This window comes from Lates calcarifer, linkage group LG9, assembly GCF_001640805.2.
Source record: "Lates calcarifer isolate ASB-BC8 linkage group LG9, TLL_Latcal_v3, whole genome shotgun sequence".
NCBI lineage: Eukaryota > Metazoa > Chordata > Actinopteri > Centropomidae > Lates > Lates calcarifer.
In genome coordinates, this window is record NC_066841.1 from 17,600,382 (window position 1) to 17,618,151 (window position 17,770).

Sequence of the window (17,770 nt, forward strand, 5' to 3'; positions counted from 1 at the left end):
GTAAATAACTTCAAACCATCATTGCTTAACACATCAGTTGCACACAGTGGAGATGCTGTCCTTTCAAGCGTGGCATCATTTTTAGCCTCAGATAAGAGACTCTATATTCCTCCTTTCAATCTAACAATAAATGAGTATGTTGATGGCTTTTGCTTTTAGATGTTACTCCATTATGTATTTATTTGTTTTGTTCAGGTAAATTGTAATGGCTTTTGAAACTAAAATGGAAAATGTAATAGCCAGTAGCAATATCGGCCATTATTTTATGAAACAAAAATAATACAAAACTCTTCTACATTTTTGTGAAATTGTGTTAAAACTGTACTGTAATGTGTAAAAATAATAATGTAATATGTGCTTTCTAATTGCAGCATTTCTCAGAAAAGCATGTTTGCCAAACAGAATAGCAAAATCAAATTCATTATTGCTATGGGTTGAAAAAAACCAATAACTGCTCCTTCAACATGGGGTTTAGCAGTTCAAAGCCACTGTTATGTTGTATGTTATAATGTTACGCCAGTGTTTTTTCTCAGACACCAGCATATCACTGAATTATATACTGAATATATTGTACCATTCAATCACAACAATAAAACCAGGGAGTGGTTTTAATTTTGTGGCTGATTGGTATATGTCTGTTCAGTTATCACACATGTACATACAGTTGGCAGAGGGACAGTTTCCTGTCCAGATTCATCATGTATGTATTTATGTACATGGATCCCAGGATGGCAATGTCAGTCAGTTGGTCCAGACATTCATGGTCCCCTGAGGATTAGCTTTTATTTTAATGACTCCTTGACGTTTCTAGTGCCACCAGCAGGTCAGACTTTACAATATCTCCACATCTATTGGATGAACTGGTTCAAAATTTAGTTGGCATATTCATTATTTAATAGATAGTGAGCTCTAATGATGTTAGTGATCCTCTGAAATTTCCTCTAACATCATTAGAAGTTGACATTTTTGGATTTGGTTGGCTGGATTACCATGAAATTTGGTGCACACATTCATGTTTGAATGAATAAATGAATTGTGATGCCTTTTGTGGTGTGATGGTACTGTCATCATCAGATCAAAATTTAAATTTAGAATATATTGGTTTATGATCAAATACCTGCAATGCTAATGATATTTCCAACTGCCTCAGATGTACTTGCTGTGCTACTAAACAAATGTTAGCATGCTAACATGCTAAACTATGATGGTGAATATGGTCAACATTACCTGCTAACCATCAACATGCTGGCACTGTTATTCTAAGTATGTTAGCCTGTTGACATTAGAATTTAGCTCAAAGCACCACTGTGCCTAAGTAGTACTTCACAGAGCTACTACCTTAACTGTTGAGTCTTGTTTGCATATTGATTGCGCATGACACTCACTTTTACTGATGCTTGGCTCCTGGCACACATGCTAAATGATTAGAAAGTAACATGTTTTTCTCTCCTTTTGTCTTTTATTCCTCTCAATCTCTCCATTGCCTATACACACTTGCACACAAACCAAAATATCTAAGCTCAAATGCATCTACTCGTATTATAATATTGTGTGCTCTGGTTGAAACCCTTAGAAGAGTGCCCTGCATGTTGATGTGTGGCTTTGCTGCTTGTGTATGCTTTAGTATTCACAGGTGTGGGATACAGAGGATTTCTCAGAACCTGACCAGGGGTTTAGTGAGTATTTCTAACAGTATCTGTCACTAACTGTGTCTATGTTACTGCACAAGCAGAAGTGGGCCCACATGCTACATGTTGAGAAAATGAACATCTCGCCTCAGCTGAGGCACTTCTGGCTGTCTATCCAGCTTCATCTGTAGGAGGCAGTTGAACAGCTGTATATCAGTACAAGCTATTATAGTCTGACTCAGGTGGTAGAATGGCCCCTGGGTCCAGCAGCGAGCAGGGGGCTGTAGCTATTAAAGCAGTAAGCTGTGAATTAAATGCAGGCAGACTCAACAACACATGCCCTAACATTGTTTGACCAGGGGGTTTGAGGCAGAGGACAGAGACCGCGTCTGTCCAGAGGCAGCTAACTCAGCTAGGGAGATATATTTTAGCTTTGTGTTGTGTTGTTTTTCTCAGATTCAGTCTTAGCTCGGATATGCCTTCCAGGAGACAGAGAGGCAGACAAGGAAAAGAAATGTAGAAACATAGAGAAGAAAATATCCATTACAGTTTCTGTGAATAGCTTCAACTGCTGGTGCCATAAGCATGAGAAAAGCTGGCACAATATATGGTCTGTTCCAGCTGGATGAATCGTGTTGTGTTTCTCAATTTGTTATATGTGTGGCAGAGTAAGATGATATTTTTACCACCATGTAATGGCTAAATATTTTATACCTGCAACACATCTTCTTCATGAGCTAATCCTGACAGCTCAACTTTCCATAACAATGAGCGAGTGTGAGCTGTATTTTGTCTTCTTAAAATTTAACACTGAAGAAATGAGAGTTTGTCAGATATACTTAGTTTCCAAATGTGCAAGTTCTTGAAATGTTACCCAACAAGAGAAGTACAGTGTGAAAGACTATAAATAGAAGTAAAAGAAACAAGTGCACAGTAAATGCACAAAATGTCTTACACATATTTACTTGAATCCTTATTATATGTAAAAAAAAAAAAAAAAATGTTAAGTTGCACCACAAAGGCAGCATTATGCACTTGACAGTGGGCTGTTCTGGGTAGACCACATTTATTTAGAGCAATAAGCATGTAACTTAACTCTCACCTCTTCACTGAGACAGCAACACATACAGAAGTGTCAGATGTTGAGAGAATTGTCTTTTCTTGACTTGTGGTTTATGTATTTCCGACTGGATCTAAGATAGTGTTCGCACAGCATGAAGCCTAGTAGTTTAAAAAATAAAATAAAATAAAATAAAATAAAACTAAATAAAATTAAATAAAATAAAAATCTTTCTGCCAAGAGACAAGAGACTCACTTCTTCAGATACCTGTCCATGATTTTACAGCCATCTGCACACATGTGAAGAGTAGAAAGAGTAAACACTGCCATTTTTATTCTGAAGATTTAAACCAGACACTGTTGTCATGTATCACTGTAGGATATAGTGTAGATTGTAGAATCTCTAATGCATGCCCATTTATTATCATTATACAGTTATCATGAATATTAACATTGCTGTGCTATTCAAACCATTAACTGAGCAATGGTGCGCTGTCAACCTGAAATATATTGCAGCTATCAATAAAGAACTGTTTCGTGAGATAAAAGAGGACACTGCAAGTTAGAAATCTAAACAGTTTGATGCTAAATGCTGTAAACCAGTCAGCTCAGTCTAGCACAAATATGGGCTGTTTCTTGGTCAGAACCAATTCCCTAGCAACCAGAGACTCAGACCCAAGAAATAGTCCTGATATTTTTGAACCTGGGAATCCTTTCCATAATGTTGTCAGACACTCTTTAACAATCTAACAATCTGAGCCTACCAGTGCAAAAACAAGCATTTAAATGGAAATACTATATATGTTTACTTTGCAGCAGCCGTTCATGGTGGCCTGGTACATTCTTGCTTAATACTGTAGCATATGTATAGCATACCATGAACAAAATGATAAGAAAGCATAGAACAACACATACACTTGCACTGTAGATCCTATGGTTCAGGTTCATCCACATGTTGTCTCATCTTTGATCTTGCCTAAGTCCAAGTGAGTGTGTGCAGTGATAGTATTCTGTGCTGAAGTTTTCAAGTGAACAAAGAAAGTCCCTCTGATGATAAATTAACAATCTCTCCTGGGAGATAGTCAAATGAAGTTTCCCTTTAAATACACGTTATTATTTATTTATTTAAAAGGCAATGACTCATAAGATGCCTAGCTGAGAGTGTTCTGGGGTGAAGAAACTTTTGATGGGATAATCAAGATCAAAAAACACTGAGGTAAGAGCTAAACCAGGCTGTGAGAGGGCTGTGGTGATAAACATTCAGCTTCTCAGCCAGTCTCATTACTGGTCTCATACCTTTCGAACAGCTGTGGCAATCAGAGTGGCATTTTGAAAATAGCTCACTAAAAGGAAAGGAGAGAGTTTCTCCAAGTGGGAAAATAATGTTGTTTGAGTGATGCAGAGTTTGTTGACGTGAATATAATAAGGCACAACAAATCTCCAGCCAAAGGCAGATGTTGCAGCATTTAAAGACAAATTGCAGAGCTCCTGAAAGTGCAGAGCTAGAGTTATGTCATGTTTCCTATAATATTGCCCAGGGATATTTGTCAGTGATCTACTGCACTTAACCTGCACCTTCCATTCTACCACTCTCTCACAGGCTTTGATAAAATTTGTTCAGTAACAATAGAAAAAGAAACAGTAATAGTTGTCATTTACATGATATACTTCAGTCGATGAAGCACTACATTTGTAATTCTGCTATATCACATCAGATCCTAGCTAAAAATACATTCCAAGAGTTGAAAATGAGATGCCATTTTTGCCAGACAAAAAAGGAGGCCATGACGCACGGGAATATCGCCTGCTGGTAATCCAGTGTTTATGGATGAGAGAAAGAAAGGAAGAGAGAATCAGAAAGAGTGTAAGGATGAGTGGTAATGAGAATGGGGTGAACTTTTAATTGTCTCCTTGTTTATCACTGTGAACTGTATGTGTCTGGTGTATCCACAAACTGGCAGAATGAGAAAGCTATAACTGACCAGTCTGACGTGTGCATAAGTCTGTCTGGTATTCTGCAGCAACCTGCTGCTGTTTCCACATGATTTAATCAATGTAAACACAGTGAATCACTGTGTGCAATAGCTCTGCCCTGTGCACTGCTTTTAAAATTGGAGGATACAGATTTATCACACATATCTGTCCTGTCGCCTTCAAATGGATGTAGGGGTTTGATTTAAGTAACTGACGGAGACGGCTTTCATATTTTCAGTATAAAGCAACTGTGGGTGACACATACTCACACATTAATTCCTGGAATTGTTGCACATTTCCTCCCAAGGATTTAGTTTGTACTCATTGCACAATCACCAAATTATTAGCAGAGTGAGGTTGCACCAAAACAAACCCAGTTTTTCTAGTCTATTCTCTTTCTGTCTACAATATGAATCATAAAAAAAAATATGAACACTTTGCTTTGTGCTGCGTCTTTTGAACGAAACTTCCTTCTGTTTGTGCTTCTACTTACACCCTTGTGTCAAACGTGCTGAATTGGGTATGAAAATATGGAACAGAAAAACACCAACATGTCAAAGTGCTGTCTGTGATTGTCTTGCGCCATGAAAATCAGGTAGTTGTTGGCCAAATATGGTCGTATGTTACCAAATATGTTCCCTAATATCAAAACCCATGTAAGATGAAGTAAGAACATTGCTGTGACAAGTCTCAGTCATCCAGGTCATGGTATTTCTAAGTGCTGTACAAAGGCAAGTGGACTTGTGGCTCTTAAAGACATTTCACCTTTCGTCGAAAATGCTTCTTCAGTTGTAATTGACTAGTGGGGAGTCCAGGCATTTAAGCTCTTGTGGGTTTGTTAACACCTTAAGAGTTGTAGAGGTCATTCCAGTTTGATTGAATGTGTACACATTTTGGCCAGAGAGGACAGATGGTTTGAAGCCATCCGTGTCAAACTGGAATTTTTATCACTAAACAGAGGAGGTGGTCTATAACACCACTTATCAGCCACATACAATGTAGTCTTGAGATCCCTCCACAGGCAGCTTAACATCCATTCACACACCCATGACTCCTGTGACCTTAATGATTCACATGATAGCTGGTGGGTCAACAGCTCACACGTGACCTTGTTTTCAACAACCTCAAGCAAGTCCAGTTTCCTTCATATAGCACTTAGAAAAGTAGAACATACTTTCCCATAACTGACTTTGGCTTGACATGCTCTACGTGCTGTACCCAGTCAAGACATAGTATTGAGATTGACAACTGTAGAAGCCACGTCCAAGATGATCACTGGGAGAAGTATTACAGTACATCCAAACCGTTGTTTCCTAATCTACTGGAGTACAAACTTCATCTTGGTCTTCCTTGGTTATCGTCTTGATGAAAATCAATCTCTAGGGCAGATGGAAGTAAGCAGGTTCTTACTCAGTCTAATAACTGTCAAAAATCAACTGTTACTAGTGATGTTATTATTATATTATTATTATTGTTATTAGTGATGTTAGGGTTAGGCAGATTGATACCTCAAGTATCAATACCACCAATGCTTAGGATTGTTTTGAGCACTAATACAAATATCAGTAGGATACAGAAACAGAAAAAAGGGATCTCATGACATTCTGGACATACAGGCAGTCCTCAGTCCTCAGTCATCACAGTGCATGCAGTCCTTGCTTCTCTCTTTCTGTTGTGTGCAGCAATCACCTTGTTCAGTTCATAGAATTCACAGTAAATATTTTGTCACAGTCATATCCAAAATATCAACTGAAGAGTGGCCCTGTTTTTAGCTTCATGATGGTGCATTTTTCAGATAATCCAATGGGGTTTTAAGAGTTTATTTAGCATAAGGAGAGCTTTCTGAAGGAACACTTAATCCTTCTGGCTTTTGAAAAAATTGTAAAGATTTAAATAATAGTAATAGTAATACAGGGTTTCCACTGGATGATGAAAAACTTCAGTGTTTCAACATGCATGCGACTAAATAAGAGAAAACAGTAAAACAAAATGCTTAATGTTGGGTAAATGTATTTCAATGTGTTAACCGCTTTTAATATAAGGTATATCTGTATTGGTATAAATATTGGCAGTTCTGGCCCTGGTACTTCTCAGTATTATAACCTACTCCTGGTGGGTAATGATCGCAGACTCACTGAGGCTTGAGCAGCTTTTTGTGAACACCTGAAGTCATTTTATTTTGGGTACATTTTCACCTAGCAATTACCTTTTTTATTCACAACTTTGTTGCAAAGTTTTCCACTGTCAGGGTGTAGACTGCTGGTAGCTAGATCATCTGCTTGTCACTGTTGTTTTTTCTTTGAAAACAATAACGGAGAGTGAAAGGAAGAGCAGAGGGAAGCAGTTTGTAATAGTCGACCAGTGGGGAGCTTGTTGCTGCAGTCCACATCTGTTGAGTCAGAGTGGGAATTTTAGTAAGTAAATAGAATTGAATTCCCTGTATCGTATCAGTTTTGGTATATAAAGCTATTTTCCCATGCAATTCTGAGCGCTATGTCCTGAGGGCAGGCACAACTGCTTGAAGAAAAGTGTAAACTTGTGTTGAGTGAATGTGAGAGAGAGTTTTACCCATCCCGAGTGATGTTGAGCAAACAAAGTTTCTGGCTTTACAAGCATCAAAATCTGTCATTAATGTATGTGTGCCCTCACTTAAGCACCGAAGGTAACTGGCCTAAGCTGAACCATGAAGCAGGAGACTGATTGGGGCTGACAGTAATGGCCACCCCATATAAACTCAAATGGAGAGAGCTGTCTGACGAGAATCAAGTCAAGCCCATACTTAAATATTGTTGTGCTGTGCGGCGTTGTCCAGTGCAATGACTAAAACTGTGTCCTGAGACTGAAAGTGAAATGCACCATGGGAGAGAAAGAAAGAATGAGACATGTTAAATTATAACAGAGAAAGTTTAACAATCCTAAATCCTTAATCCATTTTAAACTACACCGTTTGTCGCCAATCTGAAATCACTACTCTGAATATTTCTTCTTCAAATTAAGTATGAAGATAATCTTTCAAACCAAAGTTTGGATTTTGCCAATAAAAAGGTACATTGTTCATCTTTCTGGACAGCACAATTATTACTGCACAGTACAGTGTATCTTCAAATTCAGCGCAACAGCATTTATTTCCTTATCCCTTTGCAATTGCTAAGCCTTTTGATAAACCACAGGCAGACAAGGCTCAACTGGATATTCCGTGCAATCATCGCTACCCAGATTTTAACCTCCCTTCAGGAAAACAGCTCACAGCGATAAACTCCTCAGAATCATTTGACAGAGCTGTATTGAGTCTTTACAGCCGCTAAATCAGAGATTTTCGGTTTGCCTTAAACTCTAAAGACAAAATAATAAATGGCTGATTGCTGTAAACAAAACAGCAACTCCATTGCAGCATGCCACATACTCTGACCTATCACAGAAGATGACTTTATTCTTGTCTCAGTTGAAATGCTGTAAGAGGGGTAAGAGATGGAAATGAGTGATAGAACTCTAGAGATTATTGAAGGACAGGGTGAAAGAAGAGGAGAGAGGAAGGTGGAACAGAGGGGATATCCATGCCTATAGACTTCAGCTGAAAGGATGATACCCTGATGGAGAGATATGAAAAAGAGGGGATAAGGGAGAAAGAGGACATTGGAAATGGAGAGGGCAATGGGAGAGTGGAAGAGAGGCTGAAAATGGATACCATGTTGGTTGTCTCGAGGAGGAGAGGATAGCAGCTCTTGCAGATTCCCGAGATGAGGAGATAGTGATTGAGGGAAAGCGTATGAATGCAGGGTGGATAGAGGAAGTATGGATATCTATTCCTGTTGATGCTCTGTTAAAGACTTACCCCAGTGTTGTGTATTATGATCCTAGATGATACCATCAACCAGGCATGAACCAGGGACAAAGAAAGAAAGGTGGGGACTGGTGAGGGGAAAGCGAGATGCCTTGGAGTCTCTCAGTGTCACAAACTATTAGGTAAAGAAATGGGAGTGAAACAAATGAAGTGGCCCACAGAGTGAAAACTACTTGTGTATGCAAAACTGGCTCTTAATAAGCAGACATGCAGTTTTTGGATAAACATAAACGAGGCGGCTGGGGGAATGACACAAATAAGGACTCGCAGCATTTTAATGGCTGAATTATCATGATTTTTTTTATGCATGGAGTAATGCGTCCCTTTGGTTCCAGGATTAAGTATGACACACACAGCTGGGACCAGACTGAAGATGTTGCTGGGAGCATGTTCCGCTTGTCTAGCAGGGTTCGTCTGCGTCTGGCCCTCAGCCAACCCTCACAGCCCCCACATGCTGAGCCGCATGCCGCAATGTCACATCATACAAACATTTCTCCAATGCTGGGTTCACATCAGACAGACACTCTCCTAAAGCTGTATCCATCCACCTAAACCCGCAGCCCACTCCGTGTCACCCACTATGTGCGCAGCTGCCTCACAAGGATCCGTCAGACAACACAGAATTCTGTAAATCCTCCCATCCACCGTGACATTAAGCACGACAGAGTCATCCTGGGCTGGTTTAAACTGAGCTGGACCAGTCGAGTTCTGCTGAGCGGCCTGGATCAGGAGCCACTTGTAGCTGGCACCGCCTGACTCCCTTAGGGCCTTTTCATAAACTCAGCCAAGGCAAAACAATGGGCCAAAGCTGGGAGAAATCACACCACAGGCCCTGTGCCAGACAGACCAAAAGAGAGACAGAGAAAGAAAGAGAAAAAGAGAACGACGTGGGATGATAAGTGAGCGTCAGGACTGGTATATCTCTTCCTGACTCTTTTCTAGAGGCTACATTAGAGACATATTAAACGACATGATTGAAGGGGCAAGTGGAAGCTGCTCCACCTTGAGGTCTGCTGTCAAGGCTTTGTGGCATTTTGTCAAGAGCCACTGGCATGAGCCTGAGGGGAAAGCAGAGGGAGCGCAGCAGAAAGAGAGGCACAAAGAAAACAAACAGGTGGCTAGGGACATGCCCATGGAAGGAACTGAATGGATGTTTGTATTCCTGAATGCAGCGAACTGACCGCATGTCATCAACATGACTAAGTAGTTATTGGATAATTTCTTTCACACTGTGTCACTGAGTGTCATTTCAGGCTACTTGGAAAAGGGACTAAGCTCTTTGATGATTGCCTGGTGTGCGGGAACCTGGGTGTCAGAGTGTCTTTCTGATTTCTCTCTTTTGTTTATCTTGCCCTCAGCAGAGACACCATGGTCCTCACTCAAACAACCAATAGCCACCTTTCCATGAGGCAGTATTATTTGTTACCAGTATTTCATGCATTTGTATTTGAATATGCGTGTGTAAAGACATTTAAGTCTGCTGACAATATTTTGTCATTTCACTTTTGATCTGAAATGGGCTGGTATGGACAGCATCACTTTTTGTTTCTAACTATTTTATTTTGTTTATTGGTCACAAACGCTCTCACTGTGTCCCAGAAAAACATTTTTCCGAGTGAATCTGCAGAGCTGTAGCTCACTCCATGCTGCGTGAGTTTGTCTGCTTTCAGCATAAAACATTGCATCAGGAACAGTAGACTCTTGTTTATTCATTAGTTTCTTCTGTTTTCTTCATCATTAATAAAGATGAGGAGGTCTGATTGTGAAAAAGCCATTGTGAATCAAGACAACATGCCTAAAACCAATCCCCCAGTCTCCAAAGTGCCTCAGGCTGTTGTCACAATCCCAACAAGTTGTCCAATCCAAACGACCACATAGGTCACTTGTCCCTCCCTCATAGGAACGTATCAGCAGCAGGTGTACTGGACCTTTGTCATCATGGTAGCAATGATAAACACAAGTTTAAAGTTGTGGAATGGGCATCATTTTGTTGGGGTTAGGTACAAAAACTAGTTGTACTTCCTCAAGGTTAGAGAGCCTTCACCATCATGGTTACAATAATAAACACACGGTCCTGTGTGATCCGTCTGTACCAGCCACCTCCTCCATCATCACCTTGCTGCTATACAAACCTTCTCCCGTCATTACTACGGCAACTAGAGGTCGCCTAACAATAAAATGTAAATATGGGTCATAATAAGCTGCACGCAGAGATGACCTGTGGTTAAGTTTTTTACAGAGGGACAGTCCAGTAGTGAAATTGCTTGTCAAAAGGTGTGAGTTTAGTTATTTTTAGCAATTTTTCACAGTTGCTAAAAATAATTTAAATTCTAAATTGACAATTTTAAGACGTGTGCTCTCTGAATGCAAACTCACTGCACTTCCAACAACTTCACACTAAATCCACTTTTTTAGTTAGTAAATTAAATGTACAGTCACTTTATTACACTGTTGATCTTCTACAGTGTTCAGTACAACAGAAATGTTGCCTTTTTCAGAGAAAATCCATTAAATCTATCCCATAGACCCCAAAATCTATGATGTTCCCAGGTACACTCTACCCACAAACTAGGAGGCAATGTTATGTATCTTCACACTGAGGGTGAAGGAAGCATTAAATACAATATCTATATCTGAAATTAAAATAAAATTCAAATGGGGGTGACATATTTTATGTATCGACAGTTCTGTGAATTCTGGATGACCACCAGATGTATCTAAGCATATAAAGAGCTGATTACAGCAGAAATGCACCCATGTAGAAAGGGGAGTGATAGAGGGATGTTGGAGTGACAGTCTATTTGAGTTGTGAAGTGGAGAGGGAGTGTTAGTGGTTGTGGGGTATCTGCAGGGGTGTGGGAAGTCTGGGTATAAATGCTTTTAATTTCATTTGTTTTCAAGCTGAAATGGGTTGATAAGTTGCTTTTGAAATAATGTTATTGGGCTGAAGAGCAGAAAAGTCATCCATCAGTAAACCACTCTCTGCTTTGTAGGAGTGTAATGGCAAGCTGCTATCTATATTTGTTGTCTCACGTCGCCAACCATGTGCTGAGTTTGCGTTTGTTTCATTTTCTTTAGTTTTTTTTTTTTTTTTTTAAATTTCAAAAAGTGACAAAACAGCAGCTCACCACTGTCCTGTCATCTTCCTCTACTCCCTGCCCCTGACATCTGCCCTCCAACAAGCTCGTATTAGATAAGACCTGCTTTCCTGGAGCCTAGCAACACATCAAAAATGACAAATGACAACCTGTGACTGTAACACAGTTTATGTCACAAAAATTTCTGTATATGGATTTATGCCAGAAGTGGGTGGGGCATATACCACAAGATCTTAGCTCTTGTCTAGACTGCTGTTTAAGCTGTGTAACTCTTTGTTTGTAACTGTATGGTCTGGGCAGAAACACAGAGAGGAAACAGAACAAATGGTTTAAAAGTAGGAAAACACAAGTGAGAATTGCTTTTGGCCATATTGCGTGATTTCTCTCTCTCTCTCTCTCTTGGACTGTTTGCATGTACTTTTGAGACTGTTCCTTACTTTAGCCTGTCCAGTCAAGTCAAACCAGGCTTCAATATCAGATCATGGATCTTGATATGATTTTTTTTAAACCCATACACCTGTCACTAAGACTTTAAGGTGCACAATAACCTTTATTAAATCATCACCTTAACATTGAACTACTGTCTACACCTCTGTGTTTTTAGCCTGTAGTGTATTAACTTCCTTTGATTTGGAATACGGAAATTCCCTTTGTTTTGGCTAATTCCTGTTTGTGACAATGTAGTTGTTTCAAATATTTTCATTGTGAAGCAAACTGTGTATCCATAATACAACTTTCTTAATATAAACATTGCTTCATTTCAAATATCAAATACAGACCATACAAAAAAATAATATCTTATTAGTGTTAATAACAAATTAGAAAATACATAAATAAACAAAAACCGGGGAGATCAAACTGAGATGAAAAGCAAATTAAAACCACCCATTCTCTCCCCATCCCACCTGTCTGATTTGAAGGTATCTAAACAATACATTTTTCAACAGACTATGTTTCTCCTGTAGTTGCTGGGATGATGCAAACGTACCATTAATATATAAATCTCCTATACCGTTCACTCCAAGTTCTTTCCATCTATCAAAGCCTCCATCTATAACAGAAGGGGTGAATGATGGATTTGCTGATATTGGAAGTGTAAAGGATCGTTTCCTGAGCTGTCAGTATCAATAATTGTCATGATGAATGTCAATTATTTTTTTTCTTTATTTCATAGGTTTGTTTTTGAAAAAAATGTATATTATTCTTTATGGTCAGAATTCCATAAATTTGAGGTGGAAAAACAATTCCATCTATCTGTCCATAATCTATGCCACTTATCCTTTACAGGTCACGTGGGTCTGGAGTTAATCCCAGCTGACAAGTGGTGGGGTACACCCTGGACAGATCACCAGTCGATCCCAGGGCAGCGAAAACAATTATAATGATAAAATCTAATCCAACTAGTCTTGGCAATGCAAATCTCTATTGATGCAATATGACTGGCAGTTTGGGATTCATTTCCCTGCATCTCAACATGGAAATTATGTAGATCGAACATCTTTTTGACCATTTAGAGAAAAATTATATCATCATTCTATATTGCGATATCATTTTGTATGCGGATATAAAATAATATCTTGATAATTATTGTTATTGTTTTATTGCCCAGCCCCATTCTGAAACTTCTATATATAGTGAATCAGCTGACTGTAGCAGTGTTTGTATGATGTATATGTGTGTGTGATTGATGTGATTTGAAGAAATGGACTAGCATTTGACGCACTGACAATACGTATTTCTCATGATGTGATGACAGACTTGCCCCCTCACTCGAGTGCAATCCTGTGTTTTCATTTTCCCGTGGTTAAATCTGCTTCACTCTTCACTAAATCAGGGATGTTGATTAAGTCTCTAATTTGTGGCAGTAGAGAGAAGAAGTAGGTGGGGGTGGGGGTGGGGGTTGTATTGTGCATAATATCAGTCAGTCATTGCAGAGGATTACAGTGTCTTCAGACAACACTTCTGTTTTACATTACTTCATTAGTCTTCCTTTGATAACCTTTCATTTCACATTATTAGTTTTCATTTAATCCCTGCCCATGCCCAAGCTGCTGTCTGCAATGTACAGCATGATGGCAAAAGCCCGTGGAGAGACAACTCCTCTACAAGTGTAGGGCTGTGTAATTAAGCAATAAGCCACAAGAGGTTGAGCTTTACAGTGCTTTTTCAACAGCTGCTGTGAGATGTGTTGTCAGGCACAACTTGTTTGCTGTTCTAAAAATCATTGTAAAGTGACAACATCTACTGACTTACGGCCTTTAGGAAACTGAAGATTTTCACAAGGTTCTAGAAATATTAGATTTTGATTTTAAAATTCAAATTCCTCATTCTTAAGATTTCCAGGAAATCAAGCTCTGTTTTTGATCACTTTTTTAGCAGTAGCTATTCAGTGTATTTTTATTACCTTTCTGTGTTATAGTTTTCATTTTTAATGGACGGGTCCACCAGTCCTTAGAGAATCTGAATCTTTAGAGATTCACAGGAAATGACACAGCATGCAATCTAACATTACTGTTTGTGCATTGACATCAGCCTCACTGTTTACCATTCAGTTTCCTACAGCCACATCAGAGCTGTATTAAATGATTTCCTACATTTCCTACTGCTGTTGCCTTTCTCTTGTAAATGCCAAAACACGTGGTGGCTTTTACTGTGAAGCAGTCACAGGAAAGACAATGTATTTGTCACTGAGGTTAGCGATGACTGCAATTGTTAATCAAAAATGCATACAGGTTAAATGTGGTGGGACATAACAGCGGCTCAAGGAGTATATTGTGTAGCATTTAACCACACTTGCTGTTACCAGATAATATCTAATTAGGTTATGACAGAAAACAAGTTTTTTTTTTAATTAAACTAACAAGTTTTTAAATTAAATATCGGACAGTCATAGTTATGTATTTCTGCTAATTTTGTTGATGAGTGGTGAAGACACATTCTGTAAATTTAACTCTAAAATTCAGTCTTCTGTGTAAAAAAAGATGTCAGGGCTGCAATTAGGATATCACTAAATGGTGTATGAATGGCACGCCAATTTCTTCATATTACTGCACATTTTCTGCTTTTTGCACTTCACACCACTTCAATTCTCTACTGACTAACCACTAACCCCAACTAAAAATACATAGACATGACACGCAAAACATCCTTGAAAATGACAAGGTTTTTATGCGCCATCCCATGATATCACGTTGCTCCCACACGTGACACTCAGTATACCCCACCCAAGAATCTAACATAGTCTCAAATACTAGTTTTCTTTGAGGGGAGGAGGGTGCTTGTTATTGTCACTCCCCATTCCCTTCTGTGCTTGCTTAATTGCATGCTGCAGGAAGCACAATGCTGGAGGCTAGTCACCAAACATTAGCTGTTCATAACTGTATTCACATATTAATAAATCTCTTCAAGTTGGCTGACTGAAAGTCAGGTCTCTACCGTGCTAGAGTGACATCACATACTTTGGTTGAAAGCTGCAATTTCCTAGACACCCAGTAAAGCCACCCTATTATACATTAATGGTTTGAGGCTGTCATCTTTTGTGCGTAGTCTGGCATAATTGAAATACCGGGCTTTTAAATTCACATCAGTTGTCTCGGAAAAAGCTCGTCTCATGCCTAGCTCATTATGGGCTGCATCACTGACAATATACAGATATTAACAAATGACCCGCCTGACATTACCTCAAAGTTCTGCTGCAGAAATAGATGATTTGATTGTCATAGAAAGTGTCACTGTTGAGACGCAGCGTTTAATTGCACTGTTTTGCTACCTTAAATTATAGCCCCTTCAAATGTTTTCAAAGAAAAAAAAATTAGTGCTCATGCTCTCCCTTAAAACAATAAGAGGCTGATGTGTTCCTCCTCTCAGTTAATGCCTCCACTGGAAAGCATTTAGTGTCATTTCTCTATAAATGGATTATGGGTAGAATCTGAAAGAGGATGTAATGGCTCTAAAATAATTTCTATCCCGTACAACCAGCATTTTGCATTGCTGGCCATCTGTTTGCCAAACTGAAGCTTTAATGATGGTTTGTCAAAAGACCAGTAATGACATAGATTAATACTAAGAATGAGGTGGTCAGCTCCTACATCTGGGAACAGCTGTGTAGAGTTTGAGCTGTTGTCCAAACAAAGTCCCTGAAATGTTTTGCGCTGACGAGCAGTCTCTCCTCCATCTCCTCCTGGCAAATGGTAGATCTGTTTACTGCTGATAATCTTATCAGATTCAAATTTCTCTCTTTATCCTGTCCCCACAAATCTTCATCTCTTTGATTGATCAGTGATATAGTGAAAGCCAATCTAAGCAATCCACCATCTCGTCTGCAGGGCTGAAGATCCGCGAGGTGATGATCAACGTGTCACGTCAGCAGGTGGAGGACTTTCATGGCCCAGAGGATTACTGGTGTCTGTGCGTCGCCTGGAGTCACCTGGGAACATCCAAGAGCCGCAAGGCAACTGTCAGGATCGCCTGTAAGCAACTCCATGTCACTATGATACCAGACTGACCTTATTGTCTCTGAAAAGGTTATTCTTCTTCAAACCGGTGGTGAGATTTTGTAGGGGGCATCATTCTTTAACTCCATGTATGTTTTAGCGTGAAGAGAGAAGGTCACACATGAAGCAAGTCTGACTTTTAATGTGCATTTTTACTTGCTCCTTCATGTTGTTGTAGTTGTTCTATAATGCAGGCTGTTTATTCTCTTCCCTAGACCTGAGGAAGAACTTTGAGCAGGACCCCCAAGGCACTGAGGTGCCTCTGAATGGCATGATTGTGTTGCACTGTCGTCCCCCAGAGGGAGTGCCTGTGGCTGAGGTGAGGGCTTCTTGCACTTCAAACAAGTAACATTTTCTCCTGTGTTGCCTGGAGAGGAGCAGTCATCTGTCTGGTTCACTGACAGAATAACTCTGTTTTCATGATACAGTGTTTTTCCTACTATCCAGCCACAGCAAATCAAAGACACATATGCACTTTTCTCTTCAGTCTAGTACAAGCCAGAGCTGAGAGTTGATGAGCTGAAGATGCCATTCATCTAGTTTCTCAGGCTCATGCTGTTAAAGTTAGAGAGATCATTCCTATACTGGCAATAATAACTATCCATGTGCATCACTATGTTCTCTGTTTGCTAGGTTCTTGGGTAAAAGGATGTACACCCATGACTTATTTAGATGGCACATATTCATTTCATTCTCACTATCATTCCCACTCTCTCCTCTGAGCCCCCTGAGTGTGTGTATATGTGTGCGTGTGTGCGTGCATGCATGCGTTTGAAAGAGAGTGCCTGCCATTGCCATTTTAATTTTTACTATGAATATAAAATGAGGCTCTCACGGACAGTCCTGTTGAGTGGTGTGTGTTGTGCTGCGCTCTGATGTTGTGCGCCTTCATGTGGAGGCTCAGTAGGCAGATATGTCAATATCAAAGCCTGTGTGCCCAAGCATCTGAAGCTTTGCATTCACTTAAAGGCACAGTCCGTGGTCTATGTGTAAACAAATGACAGCACTACCAGCGAACTTCAAAGCACAGGACTGGAACCTAGCTGTTTCTCCTAAACTGATTGATAGAGCCTTTCATACACTGGCTAATAAGTTATTGATGTTTTATGATGCTAATGGTTAAAGCTTTGTTTATGTCAGTAATGAAAACACAACAGTAACACAGATATATATTATGTATTTTCAAATATGACCATTGAGAAACACATTGATTTTTCATCTTTTAAGTCAGACTTAAGTCAGACTTAATTAATTACATACAGAACAGTCAGAGTGATTGGGACAGTGACCCTTTTCATCAGTCTGGCTCTTTTCCACCACATCGGAATTGGAGAGATTATATTATTCAGTATTTTTATATTTATTTAGAACTGGTTCCCATTCAGAACTTGGCTTTGCAGTCATCCCCAGACAGGTGTCTCTAACATTTTATCCACCCCCTACAAAAATACAACCACCACTAAGCTGCTAAGTTAGACACTCACTTTGTAGGCTTCAGAGTTTCAGTGTTTGATTGATACAGCCGATACAGTACATACAGCATGGTCACTTATGTTAATGGCTTTTGGTTACTTAAAATTGGAGGACTGCATTAAAAGGCCCACAATTCAAAATAATCTAAAATTCAAGCTGAAAGTCAGCACTTGTGTGAGTATATTTGAGATTTATATTATCCA

At 39.4% G+C, this 17,770-nt stretch overlaps 1 protein-coding gene across 1 annotated transcript in view; it reads left to right on the forward strand.

Moving 5' to 3' along the window:
* Positions 1 to 17,770, forward strand: part of LOC108895452 (netrin receptor UNC5D-like) — a 154,252-nt gene that overhangs the window by 92,748 nt on the left and 43,734 nt on the right. The window contains 2 exon segments of the mRNA XM_018694286.1: positions 15,927 to 16,070; positions 16,310 to 16,413. Coding sequence (XP_018549802.1) covers positions 15,927 to 16,070; positions 16,310 to 16,413 — 248 coding nt within the window.